Source organism: Salvelinus namaycush, unplaced genomic scaffold, assembly GCF_016432855.1.
Source record: "Salvelinus namaycush isolate Seneca unplaced genomic scaffold, SaNama_1.0 Scaffold84, whole genome shotgun sequence".
In the NCBI taxonomy this organism is placed as follows: domain Eukaryota; kingdom Metazoa; phylum Chordata; class Actinopteri; order Salmoniformes; family Salmonidae; genus Salvelinus; species Salvelinus namaycush.
Genome location: NW_024061575.1, coordinates 211598 through 233212, shown reverse-complemented (window position 1 = coordinate 233212; position 21615 = coordinate 211598). Strand labels below are relative to the sequence as shown.

At 44.8% G+C, this 21615-nt stretch overlaps 1 protein-coding gene across 1 annotated transcript; it reads right to left on the bottom strand.

The window, feature by feature from the left end:
* Nucleotides 1–2340: 2340 nt before the first annotated feature.
* Nucleotides 2341–14799, bottom strand: LOC120043018. Its single transcript, XM_038987751.1, has 10 exons — nucleotides 14640–14799; nucleotides 8631–8797; nucleotides 7764–8215; nucleotides 7046–7367; nucleotides 6138–6942; nucleotides 5834–6046; nucleotides 5034–5722; nucleotides 4180–4439; nucleotides 3781–4029; nucleotides 2341–3686 (listed from the first exon to the last, which is right to left on the bottom strand). The coding sequence occupies exons 1-10, from the start codon at nucleotides 14776–14778 to the stop codon at nucleotides 3164–3166; spliced, it is 3819 nt and encodes a 1272-aa protein (XP_038843679.1). The 5' UTR covers nucleotides 14779–14799; the 3' UTR covers nucleotides 2341–3163.
* Between the last annotated feature and the right edge of the window lie 6816 nt (nucleotides 14800–21615).

Sequence of the window (21615 nt, the reverse complement as noted above, 5' to 3'; positions counted from 1 at the left end):
CGTTAAAACTGTTTTGACATTGGGCTATCCCACCTAGTGTCATAGATGACTATGCCCGACGTCCAATCTTCGTTCGGTTTTGGTTGAACGTTGAAAAGACGTATTTTTCAAGTCGTTTCAACGACTCCACTGGATCAACCTAATTTTAACGTACTTGCCATATAGAAAATTGGTTTATGAACAATTTTATTAACAATCGTACATCACTCCCAATATTTACACACACAGTATTTCTTTACAACATTCAATTGCTAATTGTCTTTATTAATTATTGAGAAAACATATTACCAAAGGGGTGTACATTCGGTTTTGATATTTCATATAATGTAACATTTAGTAATCATAATTATTTATGCAACTAACTTACTATTTATTTTTGTATAATTATATTGTTTAGTAACAATGTAGTAAATCAAGCTGATAGTTTGTGCCAGGAGTCATTACATCCTATTCTTACTGTTTTAATCAATGGCCTTTCCTTAGAATGCTCATTAGTCTTTGTTTTATTTATTATTCTTTAGTTTGTTGTGTAGTAAATATTTCAGTTTTTCATTGCTTTATAATTTTCCTGTGAAGCGCATTGTGTTGAATCCATGTCTGAAATGTGCTGTATAAATAAAGCTTGATTGGATTTTCACTGGGTCCTCAGAGTAGAGGAAGGCTGAGGAGGGATGGAAGGATCAATCAGTCAACAAGTCAGTAATATAAAGAGTCTTGATCATCTTAAATGTCCATCTCCCACCCATGGAGAGACCTATATACTGTATCCAGGGTTGGGTAGGTTACTTTCTAAATGTAATCTGTTAGTTACTAGTTACCTGTCTAAAAGTGTCATCAGTAACGTCACTGTTGGATTCCCCAAACTCACTAATATAATCTGATTACTTTCTCCTCAAGAGGTTCAAGTTAGTACCACAGTCATTAAATCTATAACCTTAACCACACTGCTAACCCTAATGGCTAACTGCTAACCCTAATGGATAACCCTAATGGCTAACTGCTAACCCTAATGCCTAACTGCTAACCCTAATGGCTAACTGCTAACCCTAATGGCTAACTGCTAACCCTAATGCCTACCTTGTCCCAGAACTTACCTTGAAAAACTCTAACCTTAACCACACTGCTAACTCTAATGATGGTTCTGGTCATGGTTGGGGTCAAACAGAGTTCAAACTGATCTTCAGACCCTCAGAAATCACCACTGGAATATTCACACAGAAGGCTGGTAGGGAGAATATTGTATTTTTGAATAAACCTTTTCTGTCTTACTGTTCTGATATGGGATATGATATATGTCCTGTCTAGGTCGGTGATAGGGTAGAATATTGAATCAGAGGGGATATGATATATGTCCTGTCTAGGTCAGTGATAGGGTAGAATATTGAATCAGAGGTGGTATGGGATATGATATATGTCCTGTCTAGGTCGGTGATAGGGTAGAATATTGAATCAGAGGTGGTATGATATATGTCCTGTCTAGGTCGGTGATAGGGTAGAATATTGAATCAGAGGGGATATGATATATGTCCTGTCTAGGTCAGTGATAGGGTAGAATATTGAATCAGAGGTGATATGGGATATGATATATGTCCTGTCTAGGTCAGTTCTACATCTACAAATAAAGTTAATAAATAAGTAATAAGTAAATAAAGTTTAAATGACACAAATAAGCAGCTTTTCACAGCTGTTCTACTTCCCAACATTAAAACAAATGGTACATTTTCACACAGGATTCAAGAGTTTTAAAATCCCAACGTTACAGTATGTGTTTAACGTTACCCAGCAGTCACTGCCAAGTCTTTGCTTAAGGACGTATTGTGAATGTAGCTGCAGAGCATGTTTGTAGTGTGGAGGTTTCGGTTGATGGGGTTTCATGCAAGGGCTTTTGTTATGTCATATTTCATCACATTTAGTCGTCGATGTTACATTCAATCGCAAATTAAGCAAGCACATTTCCCTCATATACTCACCGGGTATCATCAATGGCTGCCCCCCCCCCCAAAAAAATTATTTTGTGATGAAGTGACGTTACGAAAATTTCAGAGGTACATGATTGGCTTAAAACCAATTGGAACAAGCTAGGCTCTTCATTGGCGGATTTTTTGCTCTCTTTCTCTGAATTGGAACAAGCTGAAGCATCTGATTGGAGGAGAGGAACAATTGGAACAAGAATAGAGAGGAATGCGTGAAAGGATCTCACGAAGAAATTGCCCATTCTTCTCAGTCCAATGAGGAGGGGAAATGGGGGGTTTTGCTGGGTGAGAGAAGTTGACAACAAAGCATATTAAGTAGCCATGTGCTTTGAGCACCAGGTCAAAACAGTGAAGACAGACACAGACGACCAGTCTATGAGCTTTAATGATGAACCAGAGTATACATAGGGAAACAAGATGAAATGGAAGATAATTATTGCAATGTAAACCAATAAACATTAAATAATAATGTTAGCAATCTCTATACACACACAAAATAACACACCATAATGGCTCTAATGTATTGTGTGTGTGTACGCCTTAGTACATGGGACATTTGCATGCATACAGGCTCTATTTCTTCTAACCCGTCAGGTGTATGTATAACATTTGCGGTGATAGGGCGCCTGGAGCATTGATTGATTGGCGGTACACCATCAAGAGCAGTTTGAAGTGCGTCTGGGCCACTGACCTGTGGACAGAAATGTCTATACACTTGCAAAAAGGTAAGTTATTCACGTGCCTTATATTGTTTAACCTATGTGTTATAGCTACTGCTGTTGAACATGAGCTCAACCAAGAAGTTGAAGATGACCTGAAGATGTATTGATAAATCATGTTTGATTTGTATATTTTATTGTCTTATCTTATCTTTTTTTTTTTTTTTACAGGTGCATCACGATCCTGTCTGTCTTTGCTATATAGTGCTTTTATTGAACTATGTAAATAAAATGATAATGTGTTCATAAAATGTGCATTTTGCTTGGGAACGGACCGCCGTTAGTCTGGTGTCTCGCCTCAGAACTGCCTACCATGGGTTACCCTACCAGTAGGTCTTATGTCTTACAGACATATAGCTCTGAGGGTCCTCGACACACACAAGCCTCTACACCGCATTCAAGGTCTCGGTCCAGGTAGAGGGGAACAGGGAACTATTTACAATAAAAACGTCCGACCACCCAGCCAGTGGCTCAGTGTTCTTCACCTCTCCCCTTAGTGTCCTTCATTTCCGCCAGCCACTGGGCCACGGTCTTACCCCCCGCAGCAACAGAGCAGAACGCCACGCCGCCGAAGCGGCTGTGCCCCGTCTCCCGCCGCTTCGGCAGCCTGCATTTGGAGCAGACGTACTGCTCGCGTTGCTTTCTCTTCCCAGCTGTCCCCTCCTCTCTGTCCTCCGCCATCCTCTTCCTCCTCCAAGCCGTTGTTCTTGGCACCGGAGGAGGTAAAGAGGAGCCCGTCTGTGGTCCTTGGGCTTGGGAGGGGCCGGGAAGTGTGGGAGGTTGTTGCTCCAGGTGGGCTGGCAGAATGGGCGCGTGGGCGTGCCCTCCTTGCTGGGTGGTCTGGCGTGGGACCGGGGGGGGCGGCGTAGGGAAAGGGAAGAGTGCCTGGATTCCCTCCTGCTGGTAGTGGAGGGGCTGGGTGGTGACGCTGGGTGCAGGAGCGAGCCCCAATCCCTGCTGCAGCACCATCCTCTCCCTCTGATGCCGGGAGTACCTGAAACAGAGAACACAAACACAAAAGCTGTCACTCAGATTGTCATTAGTCACATAGCTTTATGTAACAAGTCTTCCATAAGTTAATATCTTACCACTGACTGATGGTCCTTTGATTCAGCTCAAAGAGCTGAAGGTTGGTCCGGGTCATCAACCTCGGGCTGTTCAGCACTGCCTCCCTGATGGCCACGTAGTCTGCCAGAATGAGCGCCCACCTGCTCTTCTTCACGCCGGCAGACTGCGTGGCGCTGGGATGGATTTGACAGAGCTGTCTGCAAATTGCCTCCACCAAACGGCTGGTGCCCGGCCAACTTGCAGGGCCCGAGTTGAGTCCGAGAAGGCAACTGAAAACAGAGGAGATAAATAATTAGAGAACATTGAAAAATAATGACGGCCAAAGTATAACGATAGCCATCGCCTGACCTTCATATGCATTTAATGTGGAGGCAGGCAATATAATAGTAAGGTGGAGGACATGAACACTAACAACATACCGTTGGAGAGAGTCTTTTCCTGGGACAATGGACGACTTCCCCTTCGTTGCCTTCAACCGCCCCTGAACGATCCTCTCCTGGTGTCGGGCAGGGTAGATCAAGCGTTGCTTGTCGAAGTCTGGCAGCGCCAGCCACAGCTCCACCAGACCGTCTACCCTGCGGTCTGACAGCCACTGACGGTTCCTCACCCCCACCAAGGCCCTGGCAAGCCTACGGACATGCTGGTAGCCCGGCATTGCATCAGGGTCTTTCGTCTCCCCCTGAAGATAAAAAAGAGACATGGAAGAAACGATGAGGACGATGTCACACATTTAGGGGGTAACACATAAGATTCTTCTACAAAAGGAAATAGGAGTTGTTATTTTATATTATGTAACTGAAAGTCACACTGATGGATTCTGTTAAAATGTAACATGTTTCAAGTTAAACTGTAGTTTGTTTTTTCATCCTGTTTAGTGAATGATTAGTGTGAGTATTAATGGAGTTTAGGTCATGAAACTTTGTGTTTGCTAATTTAGAAACCATGACCTAATCAGATAAGAGGAAATTGCCTAGGATCAGAGATCAGGGTCAGGCACCAGAAGATGGACAGCTAGACAAAGAGAGGACCATGGACATTCCACAGGGGAAAGGAGGGGAAAGTCATTGTGGTCATAAAATGTATATCTGGGGAGGTGACGCCTACAAGGGAAGAGAATAAGACGTGTTGTGAACTTTCTAAACTCAGCTGATGGCATCCTTGGTATTATTAAACACCTGAAACTTGTCTTGAGTTTGTCACAATTCCTTATTTTCAAAGAGGTTGCAATAGCATTTTTCTTTTTAACAACAACAAAAAGGTCAATTATAATTACCTCTGAATCAGAGGAGTGGTCAGGGTGAGGAGAACCGTGTCGATCAGGGACCTCAGGAGAGCTTCTGTCTTCAGGGGCGGTGGGACTGGATGGCCCAGACCTGGGTGCGTCAGCGGGTTCCCCTGACAGAGGTGCATCAGCGGGTTCCCCTGACAGAGGTGCATCAGCGGGTTCCCCTGACAGAGGTGCATCAGCGGGTTCCCCTGACAGAGGTGCGTCAGCGGGTTCCCCTGACAGAGGTGCATCAGCGGGTTCCCCTGACAGAGGTGCATCAGCGGGTTCCCCTGACAGAGGTGCATCAGCGGGTTCCCCTGACAGAGGTGCGTCAGCGGGTTCCCCTGACAGAGGTGAGTCAGCGGGTTCCCCTGACAGAGGTGAGTCAGTGGGTTCCCCTGACAGAGGTGCATCAGCGGGTTCCCCTGACAGAGGTGCATCAGCGGGTTCCCCTGACAGAGGTGAGTCAGCTGATTCCCCTGACAGAGGTGCCGCTGAGCTGGAGGACGGGGCGCTCATAGTAGTGACATGAGGGATGTGGACTGTCGGGTCCACATCTTCCTCCTGAAAGCCCTCGTTCTCCTCGTCGAGCTGCTCGACGGCGGATGCCTCTTCCGGAAGGTCAGGGTCCGCGCTGACATCCTGCAGCACTCTGCCAGTCTGCGAGTACAGGTACTCCACTCCGAGGAGTTCCCCTATTAAAGAAAAAAAAATAATCTGAGTGCATTCAAAAGCAGAGTAGGGAAGTGTTAATGGGATGTAATGAATGCAATTGATGTAAATGTTCATTCTCTTACTCGACTTACCCGTGTACTCGCTAGGCTTGGTGTAGTCCTTCACCTGTTCTTTGCCAAGCACCCTTTGGCTGCTAAGGTTAAGGATGTGCTGCAGGTGGCCACTGTAGGAGAGCAGAGGCTGCCTGTTCTTTCCCTCCACTGCCGCTTGCGCATGGTCCTCGTTCCACCTCACCAGTCCATCCAACAGGAATGCCTGGAAATGCATGGCATTTGCCCTGGTACCTGAGAGAACAATGCACGATTAGGGTGGGAGAGCTGTTGCTGTTAACATTAAACATGAAGCATTACTTTAAGCTTAAACAACAGCAATTACCTGGGATGAACCGGTTGAGGTGGAGGTGGAATGACTCCAAGGATGTGGAGCCCCGTGCGCAGCGATAAACCGGCAAAATCGCGCCGCCCTTGGTGATTTTGCCGGTCTCGGTGTACAGCTGTACACCGGGCGGGTCCTGTATGCAGTGGAGGTGGCGCCTCTGCTCTTCCCAGATTGCCTGGATGCGGATGGAGTCCAGCAACGGGATGCCCAGGGTGTCGACCCCCTTCTCGCTGTTGAACGTCTCGAGGAGGTCAAGGAGAAGGACTTCGGTCGCCGCAGCTCCACGCGTACGACGCCGACAGTGAAGCGCCAACTCCTTCCTGCCGATCTGCCTCGTAACCTCCGCCTCGGTGAGGCCGACCATCCCGTGCTTCCCCTCCAGCTCAGACCTCTTGGCCTCCAGCAGTCGGCGGACATCGCCTACATCCCACTCAAAGACGCAGGCTGACAGCTGCCGCATGAAGGGACCGTAGAGCTGGTGGCTCTCAGTGGTGACACCTGCCGCGAACCGCCGCATCAGGTGCCAGATGTCCAGCCGAACCACCAGCTGGTCCCACTCATTGTACATGGCAGCTGTCTTTGATCTGCCGAAGCTGGAGCAGCAGTCTCGGTCCACGTACATGAGCTGGGGGGGCGCCACCCCGGCGAGCCGGTACCGCTCCATGAGACCAGCCGCCATGGGGAACAGGCCCTCGCCCTCACCAGCAGTGAGGACACTGACGAGGACCTGCCCATGCTCGTTACCGACGTTGGTAACCCAGGCGGCCGTGTCTGCAGCGGTACCCGCGAGCTTTTTAGTCACCTGGAGACAGACACACAAAGACAGAAAGGTAAAGACATTATTTAAATATAGATATACAAAAATCAGACATGACTTATCTTTACATTTTTAAGTGAAAACTCACCTTCTTGGTAGAGTCCATCTTTAAGATGGACCCAAAGATGGAGGTGACCCTGGCCTTCACCTCGTCCAGCCGCGACAGCACGTCATGGCTGTAGACCGTCAGCAGCAAGACGGGTGAGGGCACCGGGGGCATCTCCGGTGGATCTGTGAACTGCCACCCAGTGCCCAAGGCCAGAAACTGCTCGCACTCCCCGAGGTACCGTATACCGCTCCGCATCCAGGACTCGCTGTGACTGTCACACAGCTTGCTGTAGGTCTGTGACGCACTGTTCCCCAAAGAGCGCGACCTCAGCATCCTCACAACCCGCAGGTCACAGGACAGCCTAGAGAGAGAGAGAGAGATAAAGCATATGAATGACATGCATTCATTTGACTTGATTACAGCCTCCCGGGTGGCGCAGTGGTCTAGGGCACTGCATCGCAGTGCTAGCTGCGCCACCAGAGTCTCTGGGTTCGCGCCCAGGCTGGGCTGGGTTCGCGCCCAGGCTCTGTCGCAGCCGGCCGCAACCGGGAGGTCCGTGGGGCGACGCACAATTGGCATAGCGTCGTCCGGGTTAGGGAGGGTTTGGCCGGTAGGGGATATCCTTGTCTCAGTATGTAAAATGTAATAAAAATGTATGCACTCTACTGTAAGTCGCTCTGGATAAGAGCGTCTGCTAAAATGACTAAAATGTAAAATGTAAATGTAATTACTAACTAACAAAATCTTGTGAACTTACTTGTATGTCAATATTGCTGGGAACTGGCAGCGATGCCGAGCGTCCAGCTGACTGACAAGGTCCCGTGACCACCCCGCAACCTTCTTCTTACACCGACCGCATTCCAGGTACTCAGTGGCCATGAGATACCAGCGGTCGATGTCCAAGACCCTCCGGATGGTCTTGTAGAGCCCAGCCTTGCAGAGTGTGCCTCTGCACCCAGACTGGGGGCATGCCAGCTTGTATGCCCATATACGTGCGGGCATCCAAAGGAACAGCTGACATGCGAAGAAGGGGTCGGGGGATGCGGGTGGCTGATTGTAGATCGGCCGCGGTTGGGGAGGCGTCCACCACGTGACCAGGTCAGTGGTGAGTGTCGACCTCCCAATGCTGTTCCTGGTGAACAGCGTGCGGCCGATCCACCGCTGCTGCTCCTTGGTGAGAGATGAACGCCAACTCTCTGGAAGCAGCAGCTGAGTGAGAGGAGAGAGTGATGGAGGCGGGGGGGAAGGGATGGTATTGGTAATGTTTCCTGAGGTTACCTGTTTCTGTCTCTAACCCTTACATGCTGAGTGAGAGGAGAGAGTGATGGAGGCGGGGGGGAAGGGATGGTATTGGTAATGTTTCCTTACATGCTGAGTGAGAGGAGAGAGTGATGGAGGCGGGGGGGGGGGATGGTATTGGTCATGTTTCCTGAGGTTACCTGTTTCTGTCTCTAACCCTTACATGCTGAGTGAGAGGAGAGAGTGATGGAGGCAGGGGGGAAGGGATGGTTATGTTTCAGAGAAACAGACAGGGAGAGAGGATGCAGGAGACAAGACAACTGTGTAGAATGGCATACTGTTTAATATCTTAACTGTGTGGTGTCATTACAGTTGATGAATTTACCTCAGCACTTCCTGAGGCGAGCCTTGGAGGCAGGAAAGACTGCCGGGGCATATCCTCCTCTTCGCTCCACCCCAGTAGGGCAGGAGCAGGGGCCGGGGCAGGAACCGGGGCCGGGGCTTGGTCAGTTGGAGGCAGAGGGAGCGATGGGGGGACCTGTAGGACTACGGCTTTTGCAGTGACACAGAAATAAATAAGTTGAATGAATTAATGAATTCATAAATAAAATAAATAAATGAAGACATATCACAAATTTTGATTACATTGATTAAATTAATAGCACATTCCAACATGCCCACATGAATATCAATCACTGATAGGATGTAACAAAAGAATGAAATGAGTGTTGGTCAAGTTTGAGAGTAAAACTGAAATGAAATTAGTGACTAAAATGGAAGAGAGAAACTCATGATTACGTGACATACAGGATGACAGGATGACAAATAATACATGTTTTTAAGAACAAAAATAGGTGGCAGGTTTGTGAATCCTGAGCAGAAGGCGTCAGACATACAGGATGACAGCTACATGGAGGATGATAGCTACATGGAGGATGACAGCTACATGGAGGATGACAGCTACATGGAGGATGACAGCTACATGGAGGATGACAGCTACATGGAGGATGACAGCTACATACAGGATGACAGCTACATGGAGGATGACAGCTACATGGAGGATGACAGCTACATGGAGGATGACAGCTACATGGAGGATGACAGCTACATACAGGATGACAGCTACATGGAGGATGACAGCTACATGGAGGATGACAGCTACATGGAGGATGACAGCTACATACAGGATGACAGCTACATACAGGATGACAGCTACATGGAGGATGACAGCTACATGGAGGATGACAGCTACATACAGGATGACAGCTACATACAGGATGACAGCTACATACAGGATGACCGCTACATGGAGGACGACAGCTACATACAGGATGACAGCTACCTACAGGATGACAGCTACCTACAGGATGACAGCTACCTACAGGATGACAGCTACCTACAGGATGACAGCTACATGGAGGATGACAGCTACATGGAGGATGACAGCTACATACAGGATGACAGCTACATACAGGATGACAGCTACATACAGGATGACAGCTACATGGAGGATGACAGCTACATGGAGGATGACAGCTACACGGAGGATGACAGCTACATACAGGATGACAGCTACATACAGGATGACAGCTACATGGAGGATGACAGCTACATGGAGGACGACAGCAACAAGGTAAGATATTTAATAGTGCATACATGGAGGATGACAGCTACATGGAGGACGACAGCTACATACAGGATGACAGCTACATACAGGATGACAGCTACCTACAGGATGACAGCTACATACAGGATGACAGCTACATACAGGATGACAGCTACATGGAGGATGACAGCTACATACAGGATGACAGCTACATGGAGGATGACAGCTACATACAGGATGACAGCTACATACAGGATGACAGCTACATGGAGGATGACAGCTACATGGAGGATGACAGCTACACGGAGGACGACAGCTACATACAGGATGACAGCTACATGGAGGACGACAGCTACATACAGGATGACAGCTACATACAGGATGACAGCTACATACAGGATGACAGCTACCTACAGGATGACAGCTACATGGAGGATGACAGCTACATACAGGATGACAGCTACATACAGGATGACAGCTACATGGAGGATGACAGCTACATGGAGGATGACAGCTACATGGAGGATGACAGCTACACGGAGGACGACAGCTACATACAGGATGACAGCTACATGGAGGACGACAGCTACATGGAGGACGACAGCAACAAGGTAAGATATTTAATAGTTCATACATGCAGGATGACAGCAACAAGGTAAGATATTTAATAGTTCATACAGGATGACAGCTACAAGGTAAGATATTTAATAGTTCATACATGCAGTGACTCTCCTTTAAACCCAGATGACTCTTACCAATACATTTCCTTGGGCTGATGATAGGGGAAAAAAATTGAAAACACTTTAATACTTCAGCAAAACTTTAACTGAATACTTATCCAAACTTACTGAATGTCTCTTTGTAATAGTGAAGTGAAAACACACATGTCAGCAGCTGCTTTGCTCTGCGTCCGAATTGATCATTACTTCATATGCAGTTCAATTCAGTTTACAAAGAAAGACACGTTTGCCCCAACGACCATCAGGTTGTCACATATCATGAATGCATTCAACTACATACACTTCAAACGCATTCTCATCGACGGGGCTGTAGTGGAGCAGGTTGAGAGCTTCAAATTCCTTGGTGTCCACATCAACAACAAACTAGAATGGTCCAAGCACACCAAGACAGTCGTGAAGAGGGCACAACAAAACCTATTCCTCCTCAGGAGACTGAAAATATTTGGCATGGGTCCTGAGATCCTCAAAAGGTTCTACAGCTGCACCATCGAGAGCATCCTGACTGGTTGCATCACTGCCTGGTACGGCAACTGCTCGGCCTCCGACCGCAAGGCACTAGAGGGTAGTGCGTACGGCCCAGTACATCACTGGGACTAAGCTGCCTGCCATCCAGGACCTCTACACCAGGCGGTGTCAGAGGAAGACCCTAAAAAAGGTCAAAGACCCCAGCCACTCCAGTCATAGACTGTTTTCTCTGCTACAGCATGGCAAGCGGTACCAGAGCGCCAAGTCTAGGCTTCTCAACAAATTTTACCCCCAAGCCATAAGACTCCTGAACAGGTAATGAAATGGCTACCCGGATAATTTGCATTGTGTCCCGCCACCCCCTCCCCCTCTTTTACGCCGCTGCTACTCTCTGTTTATCGTCTATGCATAGTCACTTTAACTATACAGTCATGTACATATTACCTCAATTAGCCCGACTAACCAGTGCCCCCGCACATTGACTCTGTACCGGTACCCCCTGTATATAGCCTCCACATTGACTCTGTACTGGTACCACCTGTATATAGCCTCCACATTGACTCTGTACCGGTACCCCCTGTATATAGCCTCCACATTGACTCTGTACAGGTACCCCCTGTATATAGCCTCCACATTGACTCTGTACCCCCTGTATATAGCCTCCACATTGACTCTGTACCGGTACCCCCTGTATATAGCCTCCACATTGACTCTGTACCGGTACCCCCTGTATATAGCCTCCACATTGACTCTGTACCCCCTGTATATAGCCTCCACATTGACTCTGTACCGGTACCACCTGTATATAGCCTCCACATTGACTCTGTACCGGTACCACCTGTATATAGCCTCCACATTGACTCTGTACCGGTACCCCCTGTATATAGCCTCCACATTGACTCTGTACCGGTACCCCCTGTATATAGCCTCCACATTGACTCTGTACCGGTACCCCCTGTATATAGCCTCCACATTGACTCTGTACCGGTACCACCTGTATATAGCCTCCACATTGACTCTGTACCGGTACCACCTGTATATAGCCTCCACATTGACACAGTACTGGTACCACCTGTATATAGCCTCCACATTGACTCTGTACCCCCTGTATATAGCCTCCACATTGACTCTGTACTGGTACCACCTGTATATAGCCTCCACATTGACTCTGTACTGGTACCACCTGTATATAGCCTCCACATTGACTCTGTACTGGTACCACCTGTATATAGCCTCCACATTGACTCTGTACTGGTACCACCTGTATATAGCCTCCACATTGACTCTGTACTGGTACCACCTGTATATAGCCTCCACATTGACTCTGTACCGGTACCACCTGTATATAGCCTCCACATTGACTCTGTGCCGGTACCATCTGTATATAGCCTCCACATTGACTCTGTACCGTAATACCCTGTATATAGCCTCCACATTGACTCTGTACCACCTGTATATAGCCTCCACATTGACTCTGTACCGGTACCCCCTGTATATAGCCTCCACATTGACTCTGTACCGGTACCACCTGTATATAGCCTCCACATTGACTCTGTACCGGTACCACCTGTATATAGCCTCCACATTGACTCTGTACCCCCTGTATATAGCCTCCACATTGACTCTGTACCACCTGTATATAGCCTCCACATTGACTCTGTACCCCCTGTATATAGCCTCCACATTGACTCTGTACCCCCTGTATATAGCCTCCACATTGACTCTGTACCCCCTGTATATAGCCTCCACATTGACTTTGTACCGGTACCTCCTCTATAGAGCCTCGCTACTGTTATTTTCACTGTAATTTAACTGTTTTTTTATTTGATTTCTTTACTTGTCTATTTTTTACTTAAGAATTGGTAAATATTTCTTCTTGAACTGCACTGTTGGTTCAGGCTTGTCAGTAAGCATTTCACTGTAAGGTCTATTCTATTCGGCGCACGTGACAAATAAACTTTGATTTACCACCACGCTGTCTCTCTAAAACAATGATGTGATGATGTAATTAGATTGTTAACGTAGCTAGAACAAGCTGTGGCTCAAAGCAGCATAAACCTTTTCAGTCAGACATTCACCCTTACACTACAGAGTTGAAATATCCACCAAACACTTAGAATTGAATAACATTGCTTGTGAACTTCAAAGCTGTAACGATTTCACACTGGCTTTGGTTAAAGGCGAGGACAAACACATACTAGTAGTCATCTCTCCTGCTGGAGTCTCCACAATGTTACCATCTCGATGGCCTCTTCTCTAACGAGCTCTCATTGGCTATTTCATTGCACATCTGTGTCATTGCACATCTCAACACTAAAAAAGCATTGCATATTTTGTGCAGATAAAATCAAACATGTTTTGAAAATATCGGGACGTCTGGGACAGCTCATAGATGTGATCAGCAGCCCTCAGATTGTGTCTCTGCCCAGCTCACATTAAACGAGTGTCAGTGACAGCCTCACACCCCGAGTAGGCAACGACACGGGGACTTTGTCTCCGATCACAAATACTTGTCAAAGACAGCTAAATCGGGGCCAAAATCATGTAGTGTACACGCCCCTTCTTGTACTGTCCCCACAGCCTCCACAATGGATTAGTCCACTGAAACGGCGCAAGACAGGTGTCTTGTGCCATAAAAAATATATATAATTTGCTCAACTAAAAAGATGTTGGTCGACCTACAGCCTATCGACCAGTCGACTAAATGGGGTCAGACATTATAGCCATTGATTCTTGAAGAATATAACTTATAAATGCCTCAAATGATTCAACTGTATTTCACCACCAGAAACCTAAACATAAGCTCGTATAACGCCACTGTTGGTAAATTAACACTGTATAGTCTCAAAACCTGGTTAAACCTATAATTTTGACCTCATGGATGGCCAGTCCTTGTATTCATAGTGTAGTGAATTCAGGGGGTAGCCCTGAGCTGAACTCAAACCTGGGTCCAGCGACTGTCAAGCCAACACCTTATAACTGTTTTGCCAAGATGTCTGAACTTCTTGACGAGGTCGCTAGGTGTTGGGTTAAGGTTGCTACAATAGCTTTCTCTATGAATTTAATAGTGGTTACATTTCTCCTTCCCCCATCCCTCAGCTGTTTATCAAACCAAGTCTCTGGGCAGCCATTTTGTTGTTGTTTAAATCCTAGGTTGCCCCTTTAAAAAAGTCACATCCATCAAGCAATCTGCAGTTCAAACAATAACAAATCTGTCATTCCACCACTGTTTTGGTAATAAGATGATGGGGCTGGAGAAATGTAACTACTCTCAAATTCATAGACAGACCAATGGATGCAAGGACTGACCAACCATGATATCAACATTATAGTTTTAACCATGTTGAGGCTATACAGTGTTGATTTACATTGTTTCTAAACATTGGAGTAAAAAAAGCTTATTTGGGGTTCTGATGGGGCAAACAAGCTCATGAGGCATGTGTTATACTCTTCAAGAATCAATGGCTATAAATAAATAATTTAAAAGTCAAAATATGGATGTAATTGCAGATTTCCCCTTTAACACCAAACATCAGTTCAACAACTGCAGAGTTTGTGCCTCTGTATTTAAGACAGTACTTACTTTTAATCAGGGCACGGTTTTTCAAAACCATTTCACGGCTAAGTTCATCGTTAGAACCATTGGACGCCTTAAGATGGCTTTGGGGAACCGGGCCCAGATATCCAGTTTCATCCTCCTCCTTTTTCGACGTGACAGTCATCTCCCCCTCTTCCTCTTTCACTCTGAACGCATCTTCCTCTTCTTTTACTGTAACATCCTCCTCCTCTTTCACTCTGAATGCGTCTTCCTCTTCTTTCACAGTAACGTCTTTCTCCTCTTCTTTCACGGTAACAGCCTCACCCTCTACTTGTATTGTAACAGCCTCCTCTTCCTCCTCCTCTTTCACGGGAACTTCTTTCTCCGTCCAGCTGATCTCCTCTTCTTTATCAGGAGGAGAGTAGCTTAACGTTAGTGAGCTCATGGTCGGAGATATTAGCTAGCTAGGCTAATGCTAACTTAATCAGTCGGGTGGGTATAATTTGTGGAACGTTCCAACAGGAATCCGTTCCAAAAACTTCGTAAATATCAAGGTTGCCAACAAACAACGCATACAGTCGTATAACAGTAGAATGACATACCGGGTAGGGAGTGAGCTATGTAATTACGTTTTTCACTCACCACGTTTATTCGGAAAAATGTCTCTTCGATCTGGTAGCCTCCACCATTTCTCGTTCGTTGGTTTAGTTATTATTTCCGGTGTTCCTGCATTTGCCGGTGAACTCTGTTGCGCCTCAATTAGGGAATCGCTGTGGTTGAAATGTAACTAATGACCGCTAGTCCCAGTATTTTTTTAGCTAGGTGGGTTGTACACAATTGTTACCGATGATACTGTATATACCTACTCTTACTACAGAAACATGCATTTTGCCAAGTTCTCTCTGTGTTAATCCTGTTTCCCAAATATAGCAGGTAACTTGTGTCTGTCGATGTTGTTGAGTTCATCTTGCCTAGTTAAATAAAGATTAAATAAATTAGAACATTTAAAATATATACTTTGACCTATTTCAGGTAACCCCAAGATGCTTGATTCACTACACCTGCTTTTGAATAACTTTCCAGTCGTTTTTGCTTTACATTCCGACTTTTGAACGTCTGTTTATTGGACATATATATTAGTGTCTAATAAAAAAGAGCAACTTATGTAAAGCATCCTATCTGTTTTAAGGTTATAGTGTGTGTGTATATGTGTGTGTAGTGTAGGTCCTCTTGATGTCCACTAGGTGTCAGCACAGCTTCAATAATGTCACACCAGGTTCACAACATGTTTTCATGTGTCACAAATCAAATTGTATTTGTCACATGCGCCGAATACTACATGTGTAGACCTTGCAGTGAAATGCTGAAATTAAGCCCTTAACCAACAATTTAGTTGTAAGAAAAATAAGAAATAAAAGTAACAAATAATTAAAGATCAGCAGTAAAATAAAAACAGCGAGCCTATATACATGGGGTACCGGTACAGAGTCAATGTGTCGGGGCACCTGTTAGTCGAGGTAATTGAGGTGTTCCTTTCAAGTCCAGTGGTGTAAATTACTTAACAAAAATGTATTTAAACTACTCCACTACATTCCGTTTATATCTGTTTTTTTTGTATCTGTACTTTTACTCTTTCTGTTTCTTTACAACATTATATTTTACTTCACCACATTTCTAAAGAAAATAATATTTTTTTTACTCCATACAGTTTCCCTGGCACCCAAAAGTACTTTTTGCATTTTGAATGCTAAGCCGGACAGGAAAATGGTCCAATTCACACACTTATCAAGAGAACATCCCTGGTCATCCCTACTGCCTCTGATCTAGCAGACTCACTAAACACATGCTTCGTTTGTAAATTATGTCTGAGTGTTCCCATGGCTATTTCTTAAATAAAAATACAAGAGAATTGTGCTGTCTGGTTGGCTTAATATATGGAAGGTCAAATAATTTATACTTTTACCACTGATACTTAAGTATCTTTTAGCAATGACATTTACTTAGTATTTTACTGGGTGACTTTTACTTGAGACATTTTCTATTAAGGTATCTTTACTTTTACTCAAGTATGACAATTGGGTACTTTTTCAACCACTGTTCAAGACGTTTAGCACCCAATATCCAACATTCACTTGGTGGCTTGAAGTAGGAGTGCTGAACTAGGATCTGTTTAGCATTTGTGAGTAGAATGAATAACATTACTTTGACGGGGGGTGGGGGGTACTGATTCCAGTTCAGCACTCTTAGCCTGAGACATTTCATAAATGCGTACAGAGGAGCACTTTTCTACGATCAGCTTTGCCTTGATCATTCTGAATCAGTTGTCTCTGGAATAAGATTATATGGACAGGGGTGGGTTTGATCATAGATCAGCACTCCTACTCAACACCAGTTGCTGTACCCTAACATTTTATAATCCAATTTCCCTTGCTGTCTATGTCCTTCCGGAACCCCACCTCAACATTGTTCTGTCAAGGCAACAAAAGCAAGTTGGCATGCTCTTGAAAGGAATTTAACTCACAACCTCTCCTTTGGGAATTCACCACCATAACTACTACTACAACTATTTTTAAACTATCTTAACATGTGGCTTTCTTCAGGGGGACCAAGACTAGGAACACCTTTGAATGGTCTACAAAGAATGGCCCCAGGTAAAAGTTGGCTTTTGCAGAGTATGGTTGTATTGTTACCCCACAGCATATCACAACTCTATTGAAATGACATTTGAAACAAGGTGTCACTTCATTCTTGCTATTTGATGGGAACTAGCCCCTTTTCCCCTACATACCTCTTGTTTGCTCTTTCAGGCCCACAAAGGCAACAAGAAAGAAGGTGCTACATTAACTGTTTCTCTGGGATTTGAACTCTCAAACTCTGGTTCGGGGAGCAACCACCATAACCACTACTCTACCAGACAGACAGAGACTAAGTATTAAGGGGATCATGAAAATGCACACATCAAAGACAACATTTCAGAGGTTGGAGAATGGTGTGGGGGCTTGTACTTCTTGGGTCCACCAACCGTTCCTTAATCTTCTTCTGATGACTACAAGCATAGATTATGAATCTTCAAAACCTACACTATAGAATGGATGTGTTTAGGAACGGGGGACGAAATTCGAAAGGGACGTGTTTCCAATTACCAGCAAATAGACCCTAGAAATGTTATTCCAAAATCTTAATATTGGAACTTTGTCCCTTCATTTGCCTACTACTGTCTATAAGCTATCATGACATGTGGGTTTTTTCTTGGGGACAAGGTATCGGAACGCTTTTGAATGGTCTACAAAGCATGCCCCCAGGTCAAAATTGGCTTTTTGCAGACAAGGATTATATTGTTACTCCACGACAAAGTATGTTATCACAACTCTATTAAAAGGACATTCTATACAAGGTGTCACTTCAGTCCTTCTATTTGATGGGAACTAGCCCCTACCCCCCTACACACCTCAAAATAGCTCTTTCATGCCAACAAAACGCAACATCAAAAATGGCTCTCTAAAAATTACTCTTCTCAGATTTGAACTCTCAATCTCTGGTTCGGGGAGCAACCGCCATAACCACTACTCTACCAGACAGACAGACTCATTTTACTTTTCACATGCAGAGACTCCTTTTTCTTTTTCACATGCTATAACCTAACAACCTTATTCTAAAATCGATTATGTTAATATTTTCCCTCAATCTACACACAATACCCTATGATGACAAAGTGAATACCGTGTTTATACATTTTAGCAAATTAATTACAAATAAAAAACAGAAATACCTTATTTACATAATGATTCTTCCCCTTTGCAATGAGTCTCAAATTGAGCTCAGGTGCATCCTGTTTCCATTGATCATCCTAGAGCTGTTTCTACAACTTCATTGGAGTCCACCTGTGGTAAATTCAATTGATTGGACATGATTTGGAAAGGCACACACCTGTCTATATAAGGTCCCACAGTTGACAGTGCATGCCAGAGCAAAAACCAAGCCAAATCAAATCAAATTTTATTTGTCACATGCGCCGAATACAACAGCTGTGGACCTTACTGTGAAGGTCTTACTTACAAGCCCTGAACCAACAATGCAGGTCAAGAAATAGAGTTAAGAAAAGTTTTAATAAACTAAAGTCTATTTTTTTTATTAAATCCATAAGTAACACAAGACAATTACATAACAATAACGAGGCTATATACATGGGGTACCGGTACAGAGTCAATGTGCGGGGGTACAGGTTAGTTGAGGTCATTTGTAAAGTGACTTTGCATTTATAATTAACAGTGAGTAGCAGCAGTGTAAAAACACTGGGGGGGGTGGGGGCTCTTTGACAATTTTTTTGCCCTTCCTGTGACAACGCTTAGTATATAGGTCCTTGATGTCAGGAAGCTTTGCCCCAGTAATGTACTGGGCCGTACGCACTACCCTCTGTAGCGCCTTATGGCCAGATGCCCAGCAGTTGCAGTACCAGGCGGTTATACAACCTCTCAGGATGCTCTCGATGGTGCAGCTGTAGAACTTTTTGAGGATCTGGGGATCCATGCTAAATATTGTCAGTCTCCTGAGGGGGAAAGGTTTTGTCGTGCCCTCTTCACAACTGTGTTGGTGTGTTTCGACCATGATAGTTTGTTGGTGATGTGGACACCAAGGAACTTGGAACTCTCGACTCGCTCAACTTCAGCCCCGTCGATGTTAATGGGGGCCTGTTCGGCCCTCCTTTTCCTAAAGTCCACGATCAGCCCCTTTGTCTTGCTCACATTGAGGGAGAGGTTGTTGTCATCAGGCCAGGAAGTCCTGAGGCATGGTTCCAGGGCTCAGGTCCTCTGGGAGGGGAGGGTGAGGGAGAGAGAGAGAGAATTACAGGGTGCATGAGACAGGAGAAATACTCCAGATATAACAGATTGACCCTAGCCCTCTGACACAAACTTTTGCAGCATAAATACTGGAGGCTGAGATACGAGGGGTAGGGAGACACTGTGGCCATGTCCTATGATTCCCCCGGACAGGGCCTATGATGTAGTGGACCCTACCAGAAAACATTTAGTTACTTTTTGCATTTATTATGCTTTAAGTCTTACATATACAACAACACATTTCTAAATTTTGGTGAAAGTTGGCCATTAGCTAACCACAACTTTCCTGTCAAAGACATTCATGAACTACAACTTGACGATCTGACAGTGTGGGGTAGAGAAATTCCAACTAACGGGTGAAAAATTCATCCGGTTCTTTCTGTGTATATGCAGAACAGTATACAAATACACTAATAATACATCCAGTCTCTGGTTATTGGTGATACTTTCCATTCTGCACTATTGTAACCTTTGACCCCTTGCAAAGGGCCTTAAATTTCCACATTCTGGATGACATCCTGCTGAACTTTCATTGTTTGATCTAGCGTGTGAAAAAAAAAATCCCTCTCACTTGTCCCATGTGGGCTGACCTACGGTGCAGTTAGATGGAAAAGTGCTACTTGATGTAGACATGACATGTGATTTGGGATGAGGGGAAATGTCAATCAATGACAATTGAAATTGCTAATTTATTCTGCACATTGCTATATTTGTTCATGTAGACATTGAATATGTTTCATATGTGGGTGATGCATTTCATTTGTAGTCTTTCTTAATTTGTCCTTTTGAAATATATTTAACATCATTTGGTGGGATGTCTGTAAGAAATCACTTATGATGATCAATATTTCAATTTAGTGTAATGACATCAAACACTCACTTCTCCTGAAGGGCGTACATAATATGATTCACTATTCGCCATAAATGTAAAAGCATTAGATTGGCGTATGCATGGCCCAAAAGGAGTTTCCACCATATTTCCTGTTCATGCAGAGAATTGAAAGGGGGCACTTTGGGAGAACTGAGATGTTTGATACAAATTACTGAGCAACTCCTTCCTCCCTCCTTGAAGTAATCACTGCTTAGACAGGAATGGGCAGGTGAAACTAAGGGCTCCACTACATGGCATTAACCTGTCTAGTCATTTCTACTCAGTGATTACACCTTAGGAGGACAAAAGGAGGGATATATGTAAAGATTGAGCGAGCCACTACTGTCAGCTACACAACCCAATCCTGTTATTTGCATATAATATACTTTTGACCTCTCACCTGTATATTGTCTGTAACCATTCCACAGATATCTTGTACAGTGGAAACACTTGAGCCTCTGCCTCGTCCACATCAGCAATAACTCATCACTCCTACTCCAGATAAATTCATTAGCATGAAGTTTGATACCCATATGACCCCACTCAACCCCAGGGGCCAAGTGTTAACATTCCATCTAACCTGGAGCCTTACGTATCAACTGTCTCAGAGTAGGAGTGTTCCTCTCGGATCAGTTTTGCAGTTTACAACAAGAATAAGATTATAGACACATCCTAGATCAACAATTACTGTGAGATGATTTGTGGATGAAGTCCCAGGTCCCCCTCTGTCCATGTTATGTTGTTCATTTGGATCTTAACATGGCTTTTGAGGGCCCTAACCAATATTTGGTTTGGGGGCTGCCCACCTCGCTGGCAAAACGTTGTAGTGCCCTCCCCCCTCTTGACGGTGGAGAGAAATTGAAATTGTTGAAATATTTACATTTCAATTGTGGCCATTTTGCCATTGTGCAGGGAAAGGTTTAGCAATTTTGAATACATTTCATGCAATTAGACTCATTTTGCCACGGAGCAGAGAAAAGGTGCAGTATTACAGTGAATTTGCTGCAATTCTACACATTTTGCCAAGATTTATGCAATGTTAACCATGTTTGAGTGAGAGTGACTAACACAATCATTGGGGGCCTCCTGGAGGTCAGGGCCCTTGGGCACATGCCCCTGCGTGCCCAGTCGGTATCGGGCCATTATTACAAGAAGTTTAGATAACTGGCTAGACTAACTTACCAATCTACATTTTTGTAGCTGACATGGCTAATTGTGACTCGGTGACTGGCAATATTTGTTCTGATATTTACTATATACATTTTTAGGATTGTGTGTTTTGTATTGTTAGGTATTACTGCATTGTTGGAGC

What these genes read in the sequence shown, in the direction of transcription:
- LOC120043018 (XM_038987751.1), bottom strand. Translation starts at nt 14,778, where the DNA reads ATGACTGTCACGTCGAAAAAGGAGGAGGATGAAACTGGATATCTGGGC. An exon ending in CCTCAACCGGTTCATCCCAG is followed by an intron (nt 6,047 to 6,137) that starts GTAATTGCTGTT and finishes TTGTTCTCTCAG; the next exon opens with GTACCAGGGCAAATGCCATG. An exon ending in GGAAAAGACTCTCTCCAACG is followed by an intron (nt 4,030 to 4,179) that starts GTATGTTGTTAG and finishes CTCTGTTTTCAG; the next exon opens with TTGCCTTCTCGGACTCAACT.